The sequence below is a fragment of the Scomber scombrus genome, chromosome 23 (genome assembly GCF_963691925.1).
Source record: "Scomber scombrus chromosome 23, fScoSco1.1, whole genome shotgun sequence".
Taxonomy (NCBI): Eukaryota; Metazoa; Chordata; class Actinopteri; order Scombriformes; family Scombridae; genus Scomber; species Scomber scombrus.
In genome coordinates this window covers 21735648-21755116 of record NC_084992.1, presented here as the reverse complement: position 1 = coordinate 21755116, position 19469 = coordinate 21735648, and the positions used below count along the sequence as shown (strand labels likewise).

At 38.5% G+C, this 19469-nt stretch overlaps 2 protein-coding genes across 2 annotated transcripts in view; one reads left to right on the top strand and one right to left on the bottom strand.

The window, feature by feature from the left end:
• Positions 1 to 11699, top strand: part of focad (focadhesin) — a 45969-nt gene extending 34270 nt beyond the window's left edge. The window contains exons 30-43 of the mRNA XM_062444804.1: positions 794 to 916; positions 1874 to 1951; positions 2945 to 3016; positions 3208 to 3310; positions 3615 to 3695; positions 4488 to 4616; positions 4702 to 4817; positions 5910 to 6170; positions 6291 to 6380; positions 7209 to 7386; positions 7648 to 7745; positions 9177 to 9428; positions 9554 to 9629; positions 11318 to 11699. Of these exons, the coding sequence (XP_062300788.1) occupies positions 794 to 916; positions 1874 to 1951; positions 2945 to 3016; positions 3208 to 3310; positions 3615 to 3695; positions 4488 to 4616; positions 4702 to 4817; positions 5910 to 6170; positions 6291 to 6380; positions 7209 to 7386; positions 7648 to 7745; positions 9177 to 9428; positions 9554 to 9629; positions 11318 to 11391 (1731 nt within the window). The 3' untranslated portion in view covers positions 11392 to 11699. The remainder of the gene's footprint in view (positions 1 to 793; positions 917 to 1873; positions 1952 to 2944; positions 3017 to 3207; positions 3311 to 3614; positions 3696 to 4487; positions 4617 to 4701; positions 4818 to 5909; positions 6171 to 6290; positions 6381 to 7208; positions 7387 to 7647; positions 7746 to 9176; positions 9429 to 9553; positions 9630 to 11317) is intronic.
• A 13-nt stretch (positions 11700 to 11712) lies between these two features.
• On the bottom strand, positions 11713 to 17204 carry hacd4 (3-hydroxyacyl-CoA dehydratase 4). The gene is made up of 7 exons (XM_062444518.1): positions 17146 to 17204; positions 15376 to 15482; positions 15084 to 15211; positions 14834 to 14943; positions 13352 to 13458; positions 12707 to 12835; positions 11713 to 11824 (listed from the first exon to the last, which is right to left on the bottom strand). The coding sequence occupies exons 1-7, from the start codon at positions 17202 to 17204 to the stop codon at positions 11742 to 11744; spliced, it is 723 nt and encodes a 240-aa protein (XP_062300502.1). The 3' UTR covers positions 11713 to 11741.
• Between the last annotated feature and the right edge of the window lie 2265 nt (positions 17205 to 19469).

Below are 19469 nucleotides of genomic sequence, written 5' to 3'. Positions count from 1 at the left end.
CCTTCCGTCTGTCCTTCCTCCCTCACTCCTTCTCTCTTTCTTTCCTTCCTCTCTCTTTCCTCCCTTCCTTCTTTCCTTCCTCCATCCCCCTTCTTTCCTTCTTTCCTTCCTTCCTCCCTTCCTCTTTTCCTTTCTCCCTCCCTCCTTTCCTTCCTTCTTCCCTCCTTTCCTTCCTTCTTCCTTCCTCCTTTTCTTCCTTCTTCCTCCCTCCCTTCCTTCCTTCTTCCTTCCTTCCGTCCTTCTTTCCTCTGTCCTTCATTCCTTCCTTTCCATTCTCTCTTCCTTCTTTCCTTTCCTCCCTTCCTTCCTCCCTCCTCTCCTTCCTTCCTCCCTCTTTTCCTTCCTCCCTTCCTTCCTTCTTCCTTCCTTCTTCCTTCCTTCAATCCTTCCTTCCTTCCTTCCTCCCTCCTTTCCTTCCATCTTCCCTCCCTCCTTTCCTTCCTTCCTTGACTTGAGGACAACAGGAGGGTTAAGTATATAAAATATAGTATATAAAAAGTAAACCTCAAGTATACTGCCTCAGTTTTAGTATAAAATAAGTATACTCATAGTACACTTGAATACACTACTTTTTGCTAAGGGTACACACACTTTTCATATTGTCACATACTATCACAAACATTTAACATGAACACATGATGTTTAATGCAGATTAGAAGCTACTAAATGAAGCTGATCTTGTGTAGAATTGTATGTACAGTATATAGCACATAGCTTACATGTCTTTGTGATCTAAACTAAAACATTCTCTGTGGTTAACACACACACCTGCTTGTGTATTGTTTGTGTGCAGACCCCAGGCTTCTCCCTGGCTCTGGGGTTGGCGGTCCACGGCCTGTCAATGTCCGGCCACGGGAAAGCAGAGGACATCCACCCTCGTCTGCTGGCCGCTTGGATCAAGATCTTACTAGCAGAGGTGCAACATCTGCATTTCAGACATGAATCTTTTTTTCTATCTCATCCCTTTAAGACATCTCAGAGCAGCTGAGCAGTAGAAAATAAGCCTGCCTACTTAAAGTCAGACATATTATACTGAAGGACTGTGTGATTGTGATTGCAAAAATGCAAAACGGCCTGTTATAGTTTTAAAATCAAGCTTCATATGTTATAACTGATTTGCATAAAATCTCAAATTAATGAAAGCTTTGTGTATCAAAATCTCTGACTTGTTTATGCTTGGGCCAATCATTGTATCATGTATCCTGTTCATGGTCATGTGGGAGTTAGACATCAGTGTGTTAGTGTGTTAGTGTGTTAGTGTGTTAATGTGTTAGTGTGTGAGTGTGTTAATGTGTTAGTGTGTTAGTGTGTTAGTGTGTTAGTGTGTTAATGTGTTAGTGTGTTAGCGTGTTAGCGTGTTAGCGTGTTAGTGTGTTAGTGTGTTAGTGTGTTAATGTGTTAGCGTGTTAGCGTGTTAGTGTGTTAGTGTGTTAGTGTGTTAGTGTGTTAGTGTGTTAGTGTGTTAATGTGTTAGTGTGTTAATTTGTTAATGTGTTAGTGTGTTAGTGTGTTAGTGTGTTAATGTGTTAGTGTGTTAGTGTGTTAATGTGTTAATGTGTTAATGTGTTAGTGTGTTAATGTGTTAGTGTGTTAGTGTGTTAATGTGTTACTATGTTAGTATGTTAGTGTGTTAGTGTGTTAGTGTATTAGTGTGTTAGTGTGTTAATGTGTTAGTGTGTTAGTGTGTTAGTATGTTAGTGCGTTAATGTGTTAATGTGTTAGTGTGTTAGTATGTTAGTATGTTAGTGTGTTAGTGTGTTAGTGTGTTAGTGTGTTAGTATGTTAGTGCGTTAATGTGTTAATGTGTTAGTGTGTTAGTGTGTTAGTGTGTTAGTGTGTGTCCAGTGATGAGCAGAGTGTGTCTGTGTTTCAGGGTTGTCCCACTATGCAGCGACTGGCTGCTGCCAACGGTCTGGTGGCTTCAGTAGGATCTGAGAGTTACATTATTCAGGTAAGAAATGTTTATGTCATAAATCAGAAGTGTGTCTGCTCTGAGTTCTGAGTTCTGCCTCAAAGTGGTGCCAATTATTTACATTTCACACTGAGAGCTGTCCAGACTGTGATCAGATTAGACATTATAAAGAACAGTGTGGACAAAAAAATGTAATTGTGGTAACCTTCACTGCCATGAAAAATGTTTGAACTTTAAATTGGACCCAAAAATAAAAGACACAGGCTTTTTGTAACTTTTTTAAAATTCAAGTTTAATATATATTTACATGTTTTTTGTTGTATGTGTTTTTATTATTTATTTAGCTATATTTATTTATAATATGATTCAATTCCCAGTAAAGTTGACTGTTTCAGTGCACTTATTTCATTTATACATAAAGTTTATGGTTAAACTGTAAAATATGATGTCACCATTACATATCTAGTATCAAGTGTTTGATAACTTCATTTAAGGGATCATAGCAAAAAAAGAAAAAGTATGTTTATGTATTTGTTTAAATATAAAATGATCAGCTGATATATTGATTTCTGGATTTTTTTTTTTACTCCTTAATATCGACAAAGCATCAGTCGAACTCATTTCTCAGGTGGAAGAAAGCCTAATGATATAGAGTTAGACAGGAAATGTGGGAACAGAGAGGGGAATGTTACAAGCAACAAAGATCCTCTGCTGGAATGAAAGTGAAGATGTAGCAGTTATATGGTATGGCTGTTTAACTAGAACCCAACATTAACTAGTGGGGCTCCACAGAGGTGAATGCAGGTGTACAGACAGTATAAAGAGACACTGCTCACTGTACAGTATATATATATACACTGATACCAACACTGTTTGCTGTCACCACCCCAACCTCCTCTCTATGTACTCTTTTATTTTTGGTATGGTTGATTTAACTAAGATTCCCGTTCATCCACAGTCCGTTTATTAAGCGGTGAATCTTTGATGCTGCTGGACAACTCTTTAACTGTCTCACTCTGTTCTGTATTCCAGCTGAAGAGCGAGATGGAGCTTTCCTCCCAGCAGCAGAGCAGGATTAATGAAGTTATTCGTGCCATCACACAGGTAATGTAACATATGCAACCATCTACTTTCATCTTTTTCCTATCATTATTACCATAAATACTGTAACTATGGAGTGACATTTTTAATATGCAATAAACAGGTTGTTTAGATTGGCATGACATTTTTTTCATGTGTCTCATTAGTACTAATTAGACTGAGCTGTCCTGTGCGTTGGCCTGTTTCACCTGCAGATCATAACGTTCTCAGGAGCCATTGGCTTGCAGTCCAACAGCGCCTGTTTGGTGGGTCATTTGCATTTGGCTCACATGTCCACCAGTCACAGTCACACAGCAGGTAGGTACAACAGCTCCAAATGGAGGGAACAGTGTCGTGTGGAGAGATACGATGTGTTTTTTCCGCCTCAAAGAAACCATTACACATAATCAGAAAAACATGATTCTACAGTTCTTTTAGTTTAGTTTAGTTTATGGCAATTCTGGGTTTAAAATCAACTGGATTATTAAGAAATCCTGTGAATACCAGGAAAAGATTCATTTCTAAATCATAGGAAAGCATCAGCATTAGTTCGGTTGAATTGGAACCTACTACAGTTATATTTATGTATTTTCTTCTTCTGGCTCCATGTCCTCCTCTTCAGTTCCTCAGGATTTCAGTTACCTGCCAGAGAACAGTGTCATCAGGTCAGTCGTTGACTTCATCACAGAGGCTGGGAAGAAAGGTTAGTATGCTGGTTAATCTGCCACCTGTGCATCTTCATCAACTTCATCATTAGGCTTTCTTCCACACAGCAGGGTCGACTACTGCAAAGCATTTTTTACTGGTCAAAAAGGTCTAGAAAGAAATTTAGAACTTTGCTGCAAGACCAAAAAGAGAGATGACATCACTCCCATTTTTAGCTGCATTGCACTGGCTTCCACTTTCTTTTAGAATTGATTTGAAGGTCTTTTTAATGCTCTGATGGTATAGCACCTTCATACCTCTCTGAATTTTTAATACACTATCAAGCACAGAAAGCCCAAAGCTCCACATACAAAAGCAGGAAGGCTGAAATAAAAACATCCCTTTACTGCAAAGCTTCTACTTTTTCTATTTTTTATCTTTAAAAAAGTTATACAAGCAGCATTTTATGTATATTTGATCCTTTTTCTTAATTCAATTTTAATATATATGTACATGTTTTTGTTGTTGTATGTTTTATTATTTATAATAATTTATAATTATTTCATTTCCAGTGAAGTTTACAGTTTATAAAGTTTATAGTTAAATTGTAAAATATCATGCCTCCATTACATCTCTATATCACAAGTGTTTGATAACCACATACTCAAAAAATGTGCTTTTTATGTACATATTCTGTGTATATATAAGATCATCAGCCGATATATTGATATCAGACTTTCTTTACTCACTAATATCAGTATCGGCCCCAAAAATCCAGTATCAGTCGGGCCCTGATAAAGATATATTGCTACAAAGAGTCTTACTTTTGGGAAATCTGCTTTGGTCTCAGGTCCAGACTTTGCTCATCCAGCTCTGGTTAAGACTGCGCTGACACCTCTATCATCAGTTGGAGCCAGCTTCCAGTACCCACCTATCAACTGGAGCGCTGTCCTGTCTCCTCTGATGAGGCTGAGCTTTGGTGAGAGTTCTCTCTGATTCATGAATTGGGACTCTGAGGCTACAAAGTCAAAGCGGCAAGCTCAAATGTGTTCTTTTCTTTACAGGAGAGGATGTACAGCATCAGTGTGTGGTGCTGGCAGCGAGTCAAGCTCAGTCTTCTCAGAGTGCCTCTCTCTTCCTGGGGTCCTGGCTGTCACCGCCTCTCGTGCACAGTCTCAGTGTAAGTTCTTGTAGAGGTGGTATTGTGGAATGCTGACAGAGGAATCCTCCTTCATGTTATTTATTTACTGCACAGTTGTTCATATATCAGATGCACTCCTGGCAGTTATTATAGTAACTTTAATGATTTCTGGTCCTTTTCACTGATGCTTAGTTACCCATAGAGACACTAGTAACACTACATACAGGTGCATTAAACCCCATTGCAGTGAGTGCAGCTTCCACCTGAATGTTTTCTACTTTCATCAAGTTCTTGGAAATGAATATTTTATTGAGTATATTAAGAGTTTTACAGGTTCTTGGTTACAGCAGTAGCACATATTTTGCTTCATATAATGTTTGTGTGGTGATGATGGCTGATTTACATTATTATTACCACTAGGTGTCACTGTTGAACACTTTGTTAAATTAGGCTACACGTTACGTATGAGCAGAAAATCATTAGTACCATCTACCACACTCTGTATCTTTTTAGTAGAGCCGGCTTTTGTTTGGATTTCTTCAGTACTAGTGTCTAATATGATTCAGTACCAAACAATACTTGATACTTTACTCTGAGATATAAAAACATATCTTGGTACAGAACTTGTTGCCAGACTCCTCAACTCTGCCTGGATAAAATGAGGGCTAAAACTGGAAAAATAAGATTTATATTGGGAAGTAATAAGTAGACAAGATTATGAGTCTGACCAAGTACTGGACCCAGTGCAATAATAGACTTAGTACAATAATTGACTCTAAGCAATAATGAACGGTGTATAACTGTCATGTTTCATTGCCCCTTATTTAAAGTTTTTATGGGTATGGGTATCAATGTGTATGTGGTCATTGGTATGGGTGAGATGTGTTTGGGCTCGTGTGTGTGTAGTAGTGTTATTTGTATATATGTTATATTATTATGCTGCAGTTGGGCTCAAATGGAGTTTCATTGTATACTTGCAATGAATATAAACATGTGTCTATCTAAATACTCAATGCCGCTTCTTGAGACGTAGTTGGTACCAAAGAGTACTGCATTAATGTCCAGCCCTGCCATCTATAAGACAGCCAACGATGGCCTTGGAGATCTTTACAGACTGTATTTCTCCTCCAGTATCAGACTCGGGCTCACCTCTATGAGAGTCTGGGCCTGTGGATGAAGCATGTAGCTGAGGACAAGCTCCAGGTCTACGTGGAGAGTCTTGGCCTACAGCAGTTCCAAGAGGACCTTCGTCCCCAGCGCCTGTCCCTGTGCCGCTCCCTGCTGCAGGGTCTCGCTCAGGCCATGGCTCTGCCGAACCCCCCCAACAACTGCTGGACCATCCTCTGCTCCGCCACCGAGAAGATCTTCACCCTCCTGCCCAACCAAATACAGGTACAGGTTATTTTGTTCTCCACGGCTTTCATGGCTCGGACTTCAACTGACATTACAGCTGATTTCAATGTCACTGCATTGAGAGTTTAATGGTCTTCTGCTGATGATTTTGATTTTTAGGATAGTGAGGTGGATTTGTACGTAGGAATCACCAAATGTCTGTCTGAGATGTCTGACACAGAGATCGACCGAATCGCTCAAGTCACAGAGGTACAGTATGATATGCCAAAAGATACTAAGTACAATGTAAAAGCTGTTTTATTGTGTAAATGTTTTAGTGTACAGCTTACATTATAGTATAAGTAGTACTAACTCAAATACTAAGTAGTAGTATTTGAGTTATAATATTCATATACAGTATGCAGTCATAGAAGAAAACCTTTGCTCTGACCTGTAAAAAAGAAATGCTTGTTTGCATGTGAGATAAGACGATATCATGTCAGGAATCAGGACATGGTGGGCCCAGCTAAACATGAAGATATGAGATTGATATCTATCTTCTCATCTCACTCTCACAAAGAAATATGCATATTTTCCAAAATGTTAAGCTACTCCTTTCAAGCATAACCTTCATCAAGATTAGACACGAGCTAACTTGTCTTGCAACCTAGTTTAAAGCTATTGATTGTAGGATTTTAGTCTGATTATAGCATCTTTAAATTTTAATGGCATAAAGTTTTATGAGTAATTCATGTTCAGCAGTGCTTTTCTCAATGCTACCACTAGTGGGTGGCAAAGTTGGACATTTTTAAGGTATACAAATAGTTGCTTAAAAAATTTAGAGTTAATAATGTTAAGATTAATAAAAATTGCATGAGCATGACAACTTTGACAAAACCTATTACAGCCTTTTGTCACAAGTATTCAAATAAAGAGTGATGTAGAAATAGGTTGTTTCATGGTTAGTTTATGTCACACAACCAAATATTAAACTGAGCTTGTCTGAATTCCAATTTGAGGAATTGTAATTCTAACCCCATAGTTCTAACTTAGGTCTCATTTTTCAGCTGTATGTGATCATGATGTGCCTCTGTTTAGGCTCAGATGGAGAAAACCTGCTTCGTCCTGGCTTACCTGACCTCCCAGGGCAGAGTTCCCCTTCTGGGTCTCAATGACGTCATCGCCGGCGTGCTTCGCGGTTGGCCACGCCACAGAGTGGGCTGGCTCCTCCTGCAGACTTTCTACCAGTGCCGACTGGCTGCCAGCGCCAATACAGGTGAAGTGTCGAAGCGAGAAGAAGGCGTAGTATCGTAAAATGAAATTACTCCTCTTCTAGTCTTTCAAGTGGTAAACAAATACTGTATGAATCTTTACAAAGTAACCACCAAGGCGTGCTGAAGTTAGGAATTTTTTCTAAATCCACATATTTAATCATTCAAATCAATTCAATTTAACTTCAACACACACAATAAATAGCAGATAAAAGAAAACCCTTGAGTGAGTCCACATGTTGAGATGGTTTTGTTATCTGTTCCAGGCGTTTCCAAACGAATGGAGTGGCTGCTAGAGCTGATGGGGCTCATCCGAAATGTCGCCTACGGCGCGACCGCAGTCGCGTGTGGAGACACCAAACTGGTATGTTTGGAGTAGTATTTCCAGAGCTGTCAGTGCGTTGTTGTCACATGCCACAGACGACTCTCAGGCAGGTGAGAGCAGGGGGGCAGCGAAATAACTCTCATTCCTGAGGTGGTTTGGAATGCAGATTTAGCTCAGTCGGGCGTGTCCACTGACAGGAGTTTATGTTTGACTTAAAATACAAGACTTACAAAAAATGTAGAAATGAGTAAGTTATCACCTCTTTATGTGTTAAGTACACGTATATTTTTATTTCCTGCTTATTATTTTGTATCCTGCTGGATGTCTCAGACTTTCCACCAAATACTGTGTGTGAGGCTGGAGAACATTGACTATCATCTATATTAGTGGTTCTGTTCAGTCCAAAGACATTGTTAACACTGGCTAGTGTTAGTAGTAATAGGACTGTAATTTATGTAGCTATACATAACTATAGACACGAAACAGTTAAGATATGTAGTGATAACAGTTTGTTTTATTACTGTCATCGCAATAACTCACATATAATAACTGACATACACCATACACTGTGGACACAACACAGCATGCTGGGAAATCCATGGCTGTCATAGCAGAGTGTGGAGTGAGTAACGGTCATCAGCATGAAGAGGTAAAAAATGTAAACACAAAACACAAAATACATACATATATATGATATATAAAAAAAACTCATGTTTTAAAAAAAACTACTAAAATATGTTTAATTTAATTAAAATGTAATTATTTAATTGAAAAAGTTTGCATAGAATCACAATGATGATGCATCACTGCCCTGCCTGAGCTCCATATTTAATTTAATGTATTTATTATTTAAGGTTCCACAGATTTATATTTTAGTTTTAAGTTTCATGTTTTTCATTGGAATGTTTCAGCAAATCTTTCCATTAAAGTATTTTTAATAGTTTGATAGAAAAAACATTTTAAAAATAAAAGTCAAATATTTTCATTTTATTATGTTAGTAAATAAAGGATTGAGAACATTGTGACTGATGGAATGCTGCTGCTGTGTTTCTGAGAATGTATGTCTTTAATGTCAAATACTACAATACCCATGACCCTCAGCTCCATGCTATGGAGAAGAAGCCAGTCAGTGGTATAAAATGCTTTATTGTTGCAGTCACAACGTCATAGTTACTGAATTCATCCAAAACTGACTAAGAATTAAAAAGTGAACTAATTTTAAATATATATTTTAATTTCAGCTCTTTGTAGGCAATGTACAGAACAGAATTCGAAGCTCTGTGATTGGATGTTTAATACCAACCGTGACAACCTGTAAACATTCTAAACTCTACTGACAAACTGTTGTTATTAAGACCCCAAAATGACCCCAAAGTGATGATATTTTCAATATTCTGCACACTGGTTAATCTCAGTATTGTGTACACTGAGCTCCAGAAGCTGATCATACATTTCATTGGTTGTCTTCAGGCCACAGACTTCCTGTTCCACGTTTTCGCCGCCGCTGTGGTTTCTTGGGGTGACCACTTCATGCCGCTCCTCCTCGGCATCAGGGCCCAGTGGTTCCCGTGGCAACCCGACTCCAAGCCCCCAGCCCTACAGCACAGCCTGTACGGCGAAGAGCCGATCGCAGACGACGCCCAGTCGCCGTGCATGCTGGGAATGTCCCACAGCCTGGCTCTTCTGCTGGATAAAGAGCCGTGGAGCAGCCAGGCACACAAGGTTTGATTTCTCTGCTCCCATCACCATCAGTCCAACAAGTACTGCTGTTTACTCTTTTAAAATGATGGGTCAGTTTATGATGATGATGACAATATGTAATGTATGTGTATATGTGTGTGTTTCAGTTCATAGACTGGCTTCTCAGTATCACAGAAGCTCCTGAACAGAATGTGTCAACCACGAGTGTCAACACAGCCAGAGGTGACAAACACAAACACAAACACAAACACAGCAGCTCATATAACACATAGAACTCAGCTTTAAAAGTGCAAGTCATGTTTAAATGTAGAGTCACATTGACACAGTAATGTGAGAAATCCATTTCAACTCAGTGACAGTGATGAAGTTTGCTTTATCGTTACAGAAAGAGAAGAAAAGCGGTGATGTGCCATTCATATTAAGTTTACAATATGTGTGTCTCCATCCTGTTTTTATGAGCATTTTTAATTCATGCATAAAAACCTGAGTGGACGTGTCAGAAATGTACAAAAAAGGTCCAAAAATGATGAATTTAGTGGCATCTAGTTGAACTGACTAGGCAGAAATATAATATGATATTCATCAGTATGTTTTAATTAGTGTATAATCAGCTGAAAATAAGAATTGTTGTGTTTTTGTTACCTTAGAATGAGCTCTTTATATCTACATAGAGAGTGGGTCCTCTTCCACAGAGCTGCCATATTGCACCGCCATGTTACTACAGTAGCCCAGAACAGACAAACCAAACGCTGACTTTAGAGAGGAACTTTCACATTTTTCATGAGTTCTACAGCCATCGTAGGTTCTCCTACATGCTTGGAAGAGGAGAGGGAGGTAGAGGAGTATTCAGTTGATTGCAATTTGAAACCTCACCACTAGATGCCACTAAATCATACACACTGCACCTTTAAGACTAGAACCTCAACTTAAAACAGTTAGACCCACACAGTGTCAGATACTAAACTAGCATTCATATTACAGAGGAAACACTGAACTGAAAGCTACCCTGTGGAGCTTTTTATCACCAATGATGCTGTGGAGCATTGTTTGTATTAAGGATGGGGGCTTAGCTTGTTTGTGTATTGTGCTCTAATAGCATAAACACAAGAACACAAATGACATGATACAAAGAGAAGAAGACACTGTTAGCTGATTTTAACATGAATGTAAATCATTTATATGTTAACAGAGATTGATACAGCACAGCAGGTCAGCCTAGTTTCCAGTTGGTGCCAGAGGCAAACATCAGTACTGCAACTAAAAAAGTATTTTCCCCATACAGAGTTAATTTAGTAAAATAAAATAAAGATGAGAACAGCTGTATCATTGGAATGGAAATTAGACCAAAAAAAACCTGCTGAACTAGCTGAAGTTATTAGTCTTTGTATATAAATTCAATACTGCAACTTTTCCTGGAGTGTCTAAAAAGCTAGTTTTATATAGTGTGAAGTCTATGACACAGAGCTGCAGACTTATAGTAGAGGAACTAATGAGCACACCAGGAAAACAGAAAATGTGCATGTTCATACATATCCAGTTATCTTAATGAATTCATGATGTAGATCATGCAGGTTCAATAATATACTAAAACAATGTCTCTGCAGATATGTTATAACTAGTAAGAAAACACATTCAACATGTTTGTCCAGGATACACATGATTGGTTTTGGTTTGTAAGACTGAAGGTAAACAGAACTCCATAAGAGGGGAAACACTGATGCTGTTGGTATTGTTTTGGCAGAGACATCATCATCAGTTTTGGCAGTAGCAGGTGAAGCCTAAAACACTCAGAATGTCCTTCTTTTGACTTCCTACATTCACTACAGCAGGCAGCTCACTTCTGGCACAAATGAAAAACTCTTGTTTGATTATAAACTGAGAAGTTTATCTGATGGTTGTTGTTGTTTCAGCTGCTCTGTTGGCCCTGAGGTCCTCCGCTGAGCTCCAGAAGAAAGCTGTGTGGACCAGAGCGTATGGCTGGTAGCCCAGAGGAGCGGCAGCATGCTGTTACCACGGTAACACACACAGAGAGGGTCCTCATGATGAAAAACACAAGCTTCAACTTTCCTGCCTGTTTTAGTTGGACATGAGCTGTATTTCAGTCAACAAGAATGTCTGTTAAAACTATATATTCCCATTAAAAGTGCATCAGCAAACACAGGATCAATGGTGGCTTCTTCAGTTAAATACACTAATGACATCAAACTCACTGAATTTAAAAAAAAATAGTCAATTTCAAATGGGAAAATCCATGTGGTCTTTTTTTTAATAAAATATAAGCTTCAGAAGTTCCTGGAAAATGTTGATCGTCCACTGTCCAAACTTCCACTTCTTTCATTTCCTTTTCATCTTCTTGCACCATTTCTCCAGGTGGTGCTGTCTCTCTTTCAGCAGCTGCCACACTGTCACAGAGGCCCCTAAAACACAACACTGCTGTTAGAGAGATGGCATACACAAAACAATGGATTTACATTTGTGACAACAGTCTAAACTATATAATATTAAAGTAGAAATTCCACTGCAAACAGTGTACCTGCTGGTAGATTATATGGTAGATTGGCTTCCTATTGTACTGAGAGTTAATAGTCAAGCTTGTAGCTTCTAGGTTGGGATTGTTACAAGTTGAGGCATGACAAGCCCTGACTCAGTCTAATTACATAGCTGTAGCTCCGGTTCAAATGTGCTGATACGTGCATTTTGAAGTACACCTGTCGCACAACTAAAGCAGTATGAGGTGCGTAAATTATCGTTTGGGCCTTTAAGCTGTGATCAACTGCTGGGTAATAAAAAAAATAAAAAAAACGTGTCTGCATGACTGGAGCCTGACTAACCAGAAACTTGAGTAATTCATCAGAAACCAGCCTCAGTTTGTGGTTATTGGGCAGTAACATAAGCACAAGATAAAAGGCATCAAACACATATTAGTAATAATTACTGGTGATATTTCCTGACATGAAGCTGCAGCATCTACCAGAATGCAATGTAGCCACAAGATTTCTACAACTACAGCCACATTTTTAAATTTTTTCCACAGCATGTAATATCAGAAAAAGTCAGGATTGGAACATTGTTATAGTAAATGTGATGTTTTTGGCTAGAAGAGTATTTTTGGTATAAAAGATGAAAGTCAGATGGTGTGAAGTATATAATATGTGCTATATTCTGCATGTTAAATTGTATGCTTAATAGTAGTGTAGTAAAGATGGGTACCATTGATGTCAGAAGATGACCAGAATTTTAGTTTTGTATTCAGTAGAGCTCATTTTTAGATGATGTAAAAAAATAAAATAATATCTTACCAAGAGCGAGAACAGGCAGGTAGGCCATGAGGACAAAGGGTAGGTGAATGTGTGTCGACACTGTTGAATTAAGGCATGAGGACGAGACTGTCGGCTCAACGTACGGCAGAGCGCGGTAAATAGTGACGACTGGAGAACACAAAAAAAACTGTTATCGGCACAGATGGAACACATTCAAGATGCTGGACTAATACTTTAAAGAACAATAGGGTCAAAAAGGCTGAGAACACTTTCCCATTGAAGTGAATTGGAATGTGTTCTCATTCTGCTACAGCACATTAAATGGCTTTTCATGGTTAAAATGACAATATATTGGTGTCAGTGGTCAGTCATCAGACTTGTTGGCCTGTGTGTTACTGATAACTTGAGCTTTACAGCTATCAGTGGCTTGCTGTCAACACACACATACACACACTTGTCTGAGGCTGGACTGTGCTTTCCTCACACACTTCCTGACATTTTATCATGTACTCTGCTTTGTTAACTCATTTCCTGTGCACTCACACTACTTCCCTTACACAACACATGAGGTGTCTGACAATTATTAAGTGTACGTCAAGCTGACCATGAATGACGCCCCGAGCACCATGTTCTCACTTTCACAATACGAAAGCTAAAGTGGAAGTAATAAAAAAATATGATCACCCTCTGTGGCGACCGACAGGATGTATAAAGGGATCCAGAGTGTGTAGCGGGTCCACAGCATGGCGATGGATGGTGTATCCATCAGACACAGCAGTTCATGGGGGTACCTGTCATCAGACATTAGAATGTTAACAGATTTCCACCTGTGAGTGTGTGTTACACAACAGCCTACATCCCTTTGGATCAGTAGGTTAGCATGTGGGTTTTTAACCATTTCTTTTTCACCACTACTGTACTAATGTACTTGCTCTTCATATTTTGAGTGCATGAGTGTGTTCACACTGAGAAGTATGGAAAAATACAGTGTACTATGAGTAACCGGATGGTACACTCAGAACAGTTAAAAAGTTGAGTGTGGAACTATGGACCCTTCTCCCTCTCTACGGTCGCTATCTTTGCTACGTAGCAGAAGGGGAGGGGCCACTTTTCAAACAGGTTATGGCGGCTGAGGACGTTGTAATTACAGTGAACATCACCACGTTATACAAATGTAAATTATACCTGTGTTTTTGTGTACCACTATACTGTCAGATAGTTACTTGGGTTAATTTAGCAGTCTGTAACGATAACTAAAATGCTAATGTTAGTTTGCTAACTAGCTAATCGTCACTTCTGGTAAGTGTGCAACAGCTGTGTTTGATTTGAGACAACACTAACATGTTGAAATTTGCACACTACACGAGTACAGAGTGTACACAGTGTAGTACACAAAAGTGTACCAACAAAGGTATGTGAATTGAGACACAGTGCCAGACTTCTGACCTGTGTCGTGATTTATATTTTAATTACCTCATTTTGGTTTATACTGTGTTCTCTCTTTAGATATTCCTAAAAAATGTATTCATTTACCCAACTTCATCCTCTGTAAAGCAATGCCTAATTAGATATATGGTATTTTGGATGTTCATTTAATATTTATTCACATACAAGATGAAAATGTGGCTTGTTGGTGGTATTCCAGGAAAGGTCAGAGGTCGCCGAAATGATTAAGATTCATTCTCTAGGGGATCATGAAATCTAAGCAGTAAATGTAAAGAGGTTCATTTGTTCCAACTGCTGGACAATGAGCAGACTTGATCATACTAAGGTGCAGTTGCTAGTGGGGCTGTAGTAGCCTTATTTATGACCTCAGCACTTTTTAAAAACCTGTTATCCAGTTGTGTGCTCCACCTAGAAAGGTATTTCTGTAATTCACTTTTTATTGCTTTTTGAAAAACACTAACGTCTCAATAAAATAAGAAATGTAAGAGGAAGAAAAATATTTTTTTACACGGGTTAAGCATTGGCCTCACCTATCATAATGCTGTCAATCATGTTCCACCGTAACATTAATATACATGGTAAGTATGATTATCACTCATATCTAAATAGTAACATAGCTGATGTCATGAATGGGATCTATTTCCATAGATTACTTTCTATCTAACAAAGAATTAACAGAATGAATGACAAACCGACCTCACAGTGACATGAAATTCGTACCTTACGAGGTCTAAAATGTTCCACAAGAAGAGCAGAAGACAGACCACTGGTTTACTCTGGATCTCCTCCAGCATGATGATCATGATCAGCAGGACGTTCTTCTCCATAACCTGAAAAAACAACAAAAAACAAATGGCACACCCAGTCCATCATCTGCTTCCAATGGATAAAGAACATTTGATTACACATCAGATAACAACCACATGATTTATAATGAAACTCCATTAAGAGGTCAAGCTGTGATACACACTTGGATTAAGCGGGGAAGAAGTCTGGCTTTCTCAATCCCATCTGCGATATGGAAAAGCTCCAAGATGGAGAGCAGCTGGCAGAGACTCATCACAAAGCCAACAGAGTAAAACGTGTCTGCTAAGGCATCTGCAAAGTAAAAAAAACAAACACTTTCTTATCATACTAACATGCAGTATCTTACTCCTCCTCCCCTCCATTTAAAATCATGGAATGAATCACCAATGATTTAAAGAGCCTTCTTTTCGTTAATGTTTTACTTTGTTGGGCTACCGTCAGATCTTTGACCTCACCTTGACCAAATGTAAAAAACCTGGCTATTGTATTAGATAGTATCCAAGTGTGTCCACAGAACTGGAACAGGTTGTAGGAGAAAATGTAGGCCTGCCTGAAGCTGAAGCTGCAAGAGAGAAAAAAAAGATGAATGATGATGAAATTAGAAGCAAAACATGAAGCTAATGGAACACAATGTGCAGATATACTTTTACTTTTGATTTCTAGAGGAATAGTTCAACATTTTGATACGAGAGCTAAAGTCAGAAGGATATTAGCTTACTTTACAGTGGGCTTACATGTAGCCTAGCTTCTCCACACGCTCAAGACATTGCTACACCTCTTAACTCACTCTAAAATCATTTAGTCTGTTTCACTTTTCTTTTTGAGTATGAATTCAACAAGAAAACAATATGCAAGTTAGCTTTAGAGGTGTTAGTAGGTGATTTTTTTAAAAACTTTGGAAAGAGGGTTAGGGTCAGGGCTAGCTCTTTCCCCCTGCTTGCAGTGTTTATGCTAAGCTAGGCTAACCATGTCCTGAGTCCAGCTCCGTAGTTAATGCACAGACATGACTGATGTCCGTCCTCTCAGCTAACTCACAAGCAAATAAACAAATAAATGAAGCAAATGAAGTACTTTTTGATTCTAATACTTCAGTACTTTTACATTAATATAATTTGTGTACAGGTCATTAACTTGTGGAGGTATTTACACCAATGCACTTGTGTTTTTACTTAAACAGGATGTGGTACTTCTTCCATTACTGCAAGGTAATTAGTTCTCACTTTAAGTAACTCATAAAACCTCCTCAGAGAACTCTTATACCCACTCAAGCACTCATTAAACATTTTATTGGAACCAGGGAACCCCTTAAAACCATCTTAGGACATAGAGGCGAGAGTAGCCTACTCATATCCTGTAATTACTGGAATCACCATTCAGCATTAAGTTCTTAATTGAGGGGTTTCTCAAATTAGCATTTGTTTGTGTTAGTTTTGGACACTTACTGTAAGTGCGACAAGCTGAAAACAAGCTGAAATATTATCTCCTAATAAAGTTGGCTAGCAAAAGTGTTAGCCAGCAAATGCCTAACTAATGAAGCAGACACAAAACAACAATATTATTCAGTTGGAGTCAATTTTCAACTCTTTTAGTCTTGTTTTGGTCTCCACCAACTGAGAAATATACCTTTTTAGCTGCTAAATGCGTCGCTATGTTCACCAGCTAGCTGCTAACTATGTCTCCGCTGTTTGGTTGCCAGAGCAGCAACACAATGCGTTAAAAGATGCTAAAATCCTCCATACAGCTGAAGGAAACTGCAGAGTAGATGATTATTCACTTTCGGATTTGACACTACAAGTGACATCTTTCAAATTTCACATGATAATTTGATCCATTGTTTATATACAAATATTGATTAGTGCACCTTTAAATAAGACTATAGAAATAGTTTCACTCATGTGAAGAGGCTTATAGCTTAGTGTGTATTGATTAAGTCTTAAAATCTTTAACAGAGGCAGATAAATGTGGAATCGTGAGCCCTAATAATAGTCATATATGCACAGACAACAATTTAATTAAACAATAGATTTCCATTACTGACTACTACAGATCAAAATTTCACATGTACAGTCTGTCACACTAGCTACTTTATACTCACTTTATCTTGTTCTATGAGCTTTTTTCTGCTGTTTCATCTGTCACATACATTGTAACTGTTTTTAGCTGTTTTAACAGTACTTCTTGTTAAATTGTTAATTCTTGGAAATTTGACAGCAAAGGAAGCTTACCCAACACGCCCTGAAAACACAGAACATTCCTTCCTCAGCGAAAACTCTACCCCAGCCATAACACACTCACAATACTCGCTCACATGTTCTTGATAGTGTCTCCTGGTCCTTTTGTAAGAGGAGCTGTTTGGAATCTCATTTCTCTCTTAGTTTGTGGAGAGTCATTTCTCCAGGTGCAGCTTGAAGCTATCTGAAGCAGTTTTACTCCCGGCAAACGGAGACTTGCCTCTTACCTCATTGTTCTTTACAACTGGAAGCAGGAAGATGCAGCAATATCTGTTTTGTAAGTCTTCCTCAGGCTGAGTATAACAGTTACTACTTGACTGAGAGTAGGAGGTGAACTTTCCCTGTGTGAATGTCTCAATGTCTTACGTCAGATGCTCCCTGCCCCCTGAAAGAAAGCTATGAACTGACTCTGCCCAGAACACACAGGCTCAGGAGAGAAAGAAGAGAAGGAGCAGCAGCAGCAGAACAATGACACACACACACACACACACACACACACACACACACACACACACACACACACACACACACACCATAAATACATGGTTACAATGTTAGGATTAGCTGGAGGAACCAGTCTAACCCTTTTGGGGCCCCCAGAAAAATACCTCACCGCTACCCTCATACATTATATGGCTTATAACCTCAAACTGTACTTTAAGTTGAAAGTGAAAGTGAAACATAAAGAGGAAATTCAAAGTGACAAAGCAGCCTACTGAACAGTGACATAGTAACACACACCCATGAAAATGTTCTCTCACCTCTCTTTAACACTAACTCCACAGACAGGGTAGAAGTGGATGGGGAAGGGTCCTGTGTTTACAACTTGCCAGCATTCACTTGAGTGTTAAAAATGTTTGGTTTAATCACCATGAATGATGAGGCATACTTAGATTTTAAAGCACTTGGAGTGCTGAGTTGGATATATATGGAACTTTCAGGAAAGACTTAGAAGTTGCCAATGACCAGGGGTTCCAGAGGGTGAAAGTTAGGACAATTCTAAGGGCCTGTGACTTACAGGAGCCCGAAAAAATATTAGGACATTTATCGATTTTTTAAATTAACATATCATGAATAAAATATTTCAAATACTGTACAGTTAGTATTGAACTAAAAAAGAGTTGCAAACCTTCACAGGTAAAGGTGTGGTGGTGGGGCCCAATGTGATGTCTTTTCATAGGGCCCAAAGTCCCTAGCGGCGCCCCTGCCATTGACAAAGGTTGTACGTTGGAATCTTGCAATTACAATAACTCTGATATGACTTGAATGCAGCATCAGCTGCAAGCCCACTGGACCGTACTGAGGATTTATATGTTTAAAATAACTCAGAAAGATATAGTTTCATGTATGTTCTTGTTTGAGAAGAATCTGATGGAGATGGGTTTTGAGGGCACTGATGGTGGATGGTTAAAATGATGGTTTTCATAAAATGTATTGTTAGCAAAACAATTATTTACTGGGATTATTTTTTATCTTGTCAATTACATATTTTCTTTAGTTCTTTCTAATAATATGTTTGAAATAAATGTTACTCAAACAAGAGGAAATAGTTTATTTGTTGGGGAATATTTGCCATAGCGGATTAATCCACATCTGGTGTTCTAGTGAGCATTTCCTGGCAGTGGGACAGTGTGTGTGGTTGTGTGTGTGTGTGTGTGTTCATGGTGATAAAGGAACATGTTATCCAGTGCAACAGCATGAGTCACTGATGTGTTTTTAATGTTTTTTGGACAATAATGGAGCTCTAAGGCACAAAGGAATAAGACAGGGTATATCAGGTTATGAATACACACATAGTGCTTGTTAGTGGATCAAATCATTATTGCCCACCAGTTTGTTGACAATAAGAAAAATACAGAATATCACCAGACTTATGACTTAAATGAAAAAAAACAAGTTACTTAAACAACAAACTTTATTCACGTTAATAAACCAAAAGAGCTTTTTTTTTTACATTCTTGTGTGAGTGCATATACATTAACACACATGACTGTACATTAGCATTATAATCATCATATTGCCCCTTTACATGTACCTAATGGCATTCTTAATACTTTATAGTTTTTTTATGGTTTAAAAACATTTTTTATGATCCACTGTGTTGCTCTCAATAAAATAGTATGCAGTGCCCTCTAGTGGTGATGAGAATGAATTCATCCTTTATAATCAGAAGAAAAAAATCAGCCGCCAAAAACTTCAGTGAAGCAGAACATTTTGAATACAACTGTCAAACTTTCAGTAAAGGTCATGACAGCTTAACAATAGAGTTTGAGAGCTTTTATATGGTTGGTTTATTCTTTTCTTCAGCACCTTTTATG

Bases quoted from the DNA above. Each gene is read 5' to 3' on its own strand.
- hacd4 (XM_062444518.1), bottom strand. From the start codon at position 17,204: ATGGCTGGGGTAGAGTTTTCGCTGAGGAAGGAATGTTCTGTGTTTTCA. The intron at 15,212-15,375 runs GTGAGGTCAAAG...TTTACTTTGCAG, and splicing joins GTTTTTTACATTTGGTCAAG to ATGCCTTAGCAGACACGTTT. The intron at 13,459-14,833 runs GTACGAATTTCA...GTCTGATGACAG, and splicing joins AACATTTTAGACCTCGTAAG to GTACCCCCATGAACTGCTGT.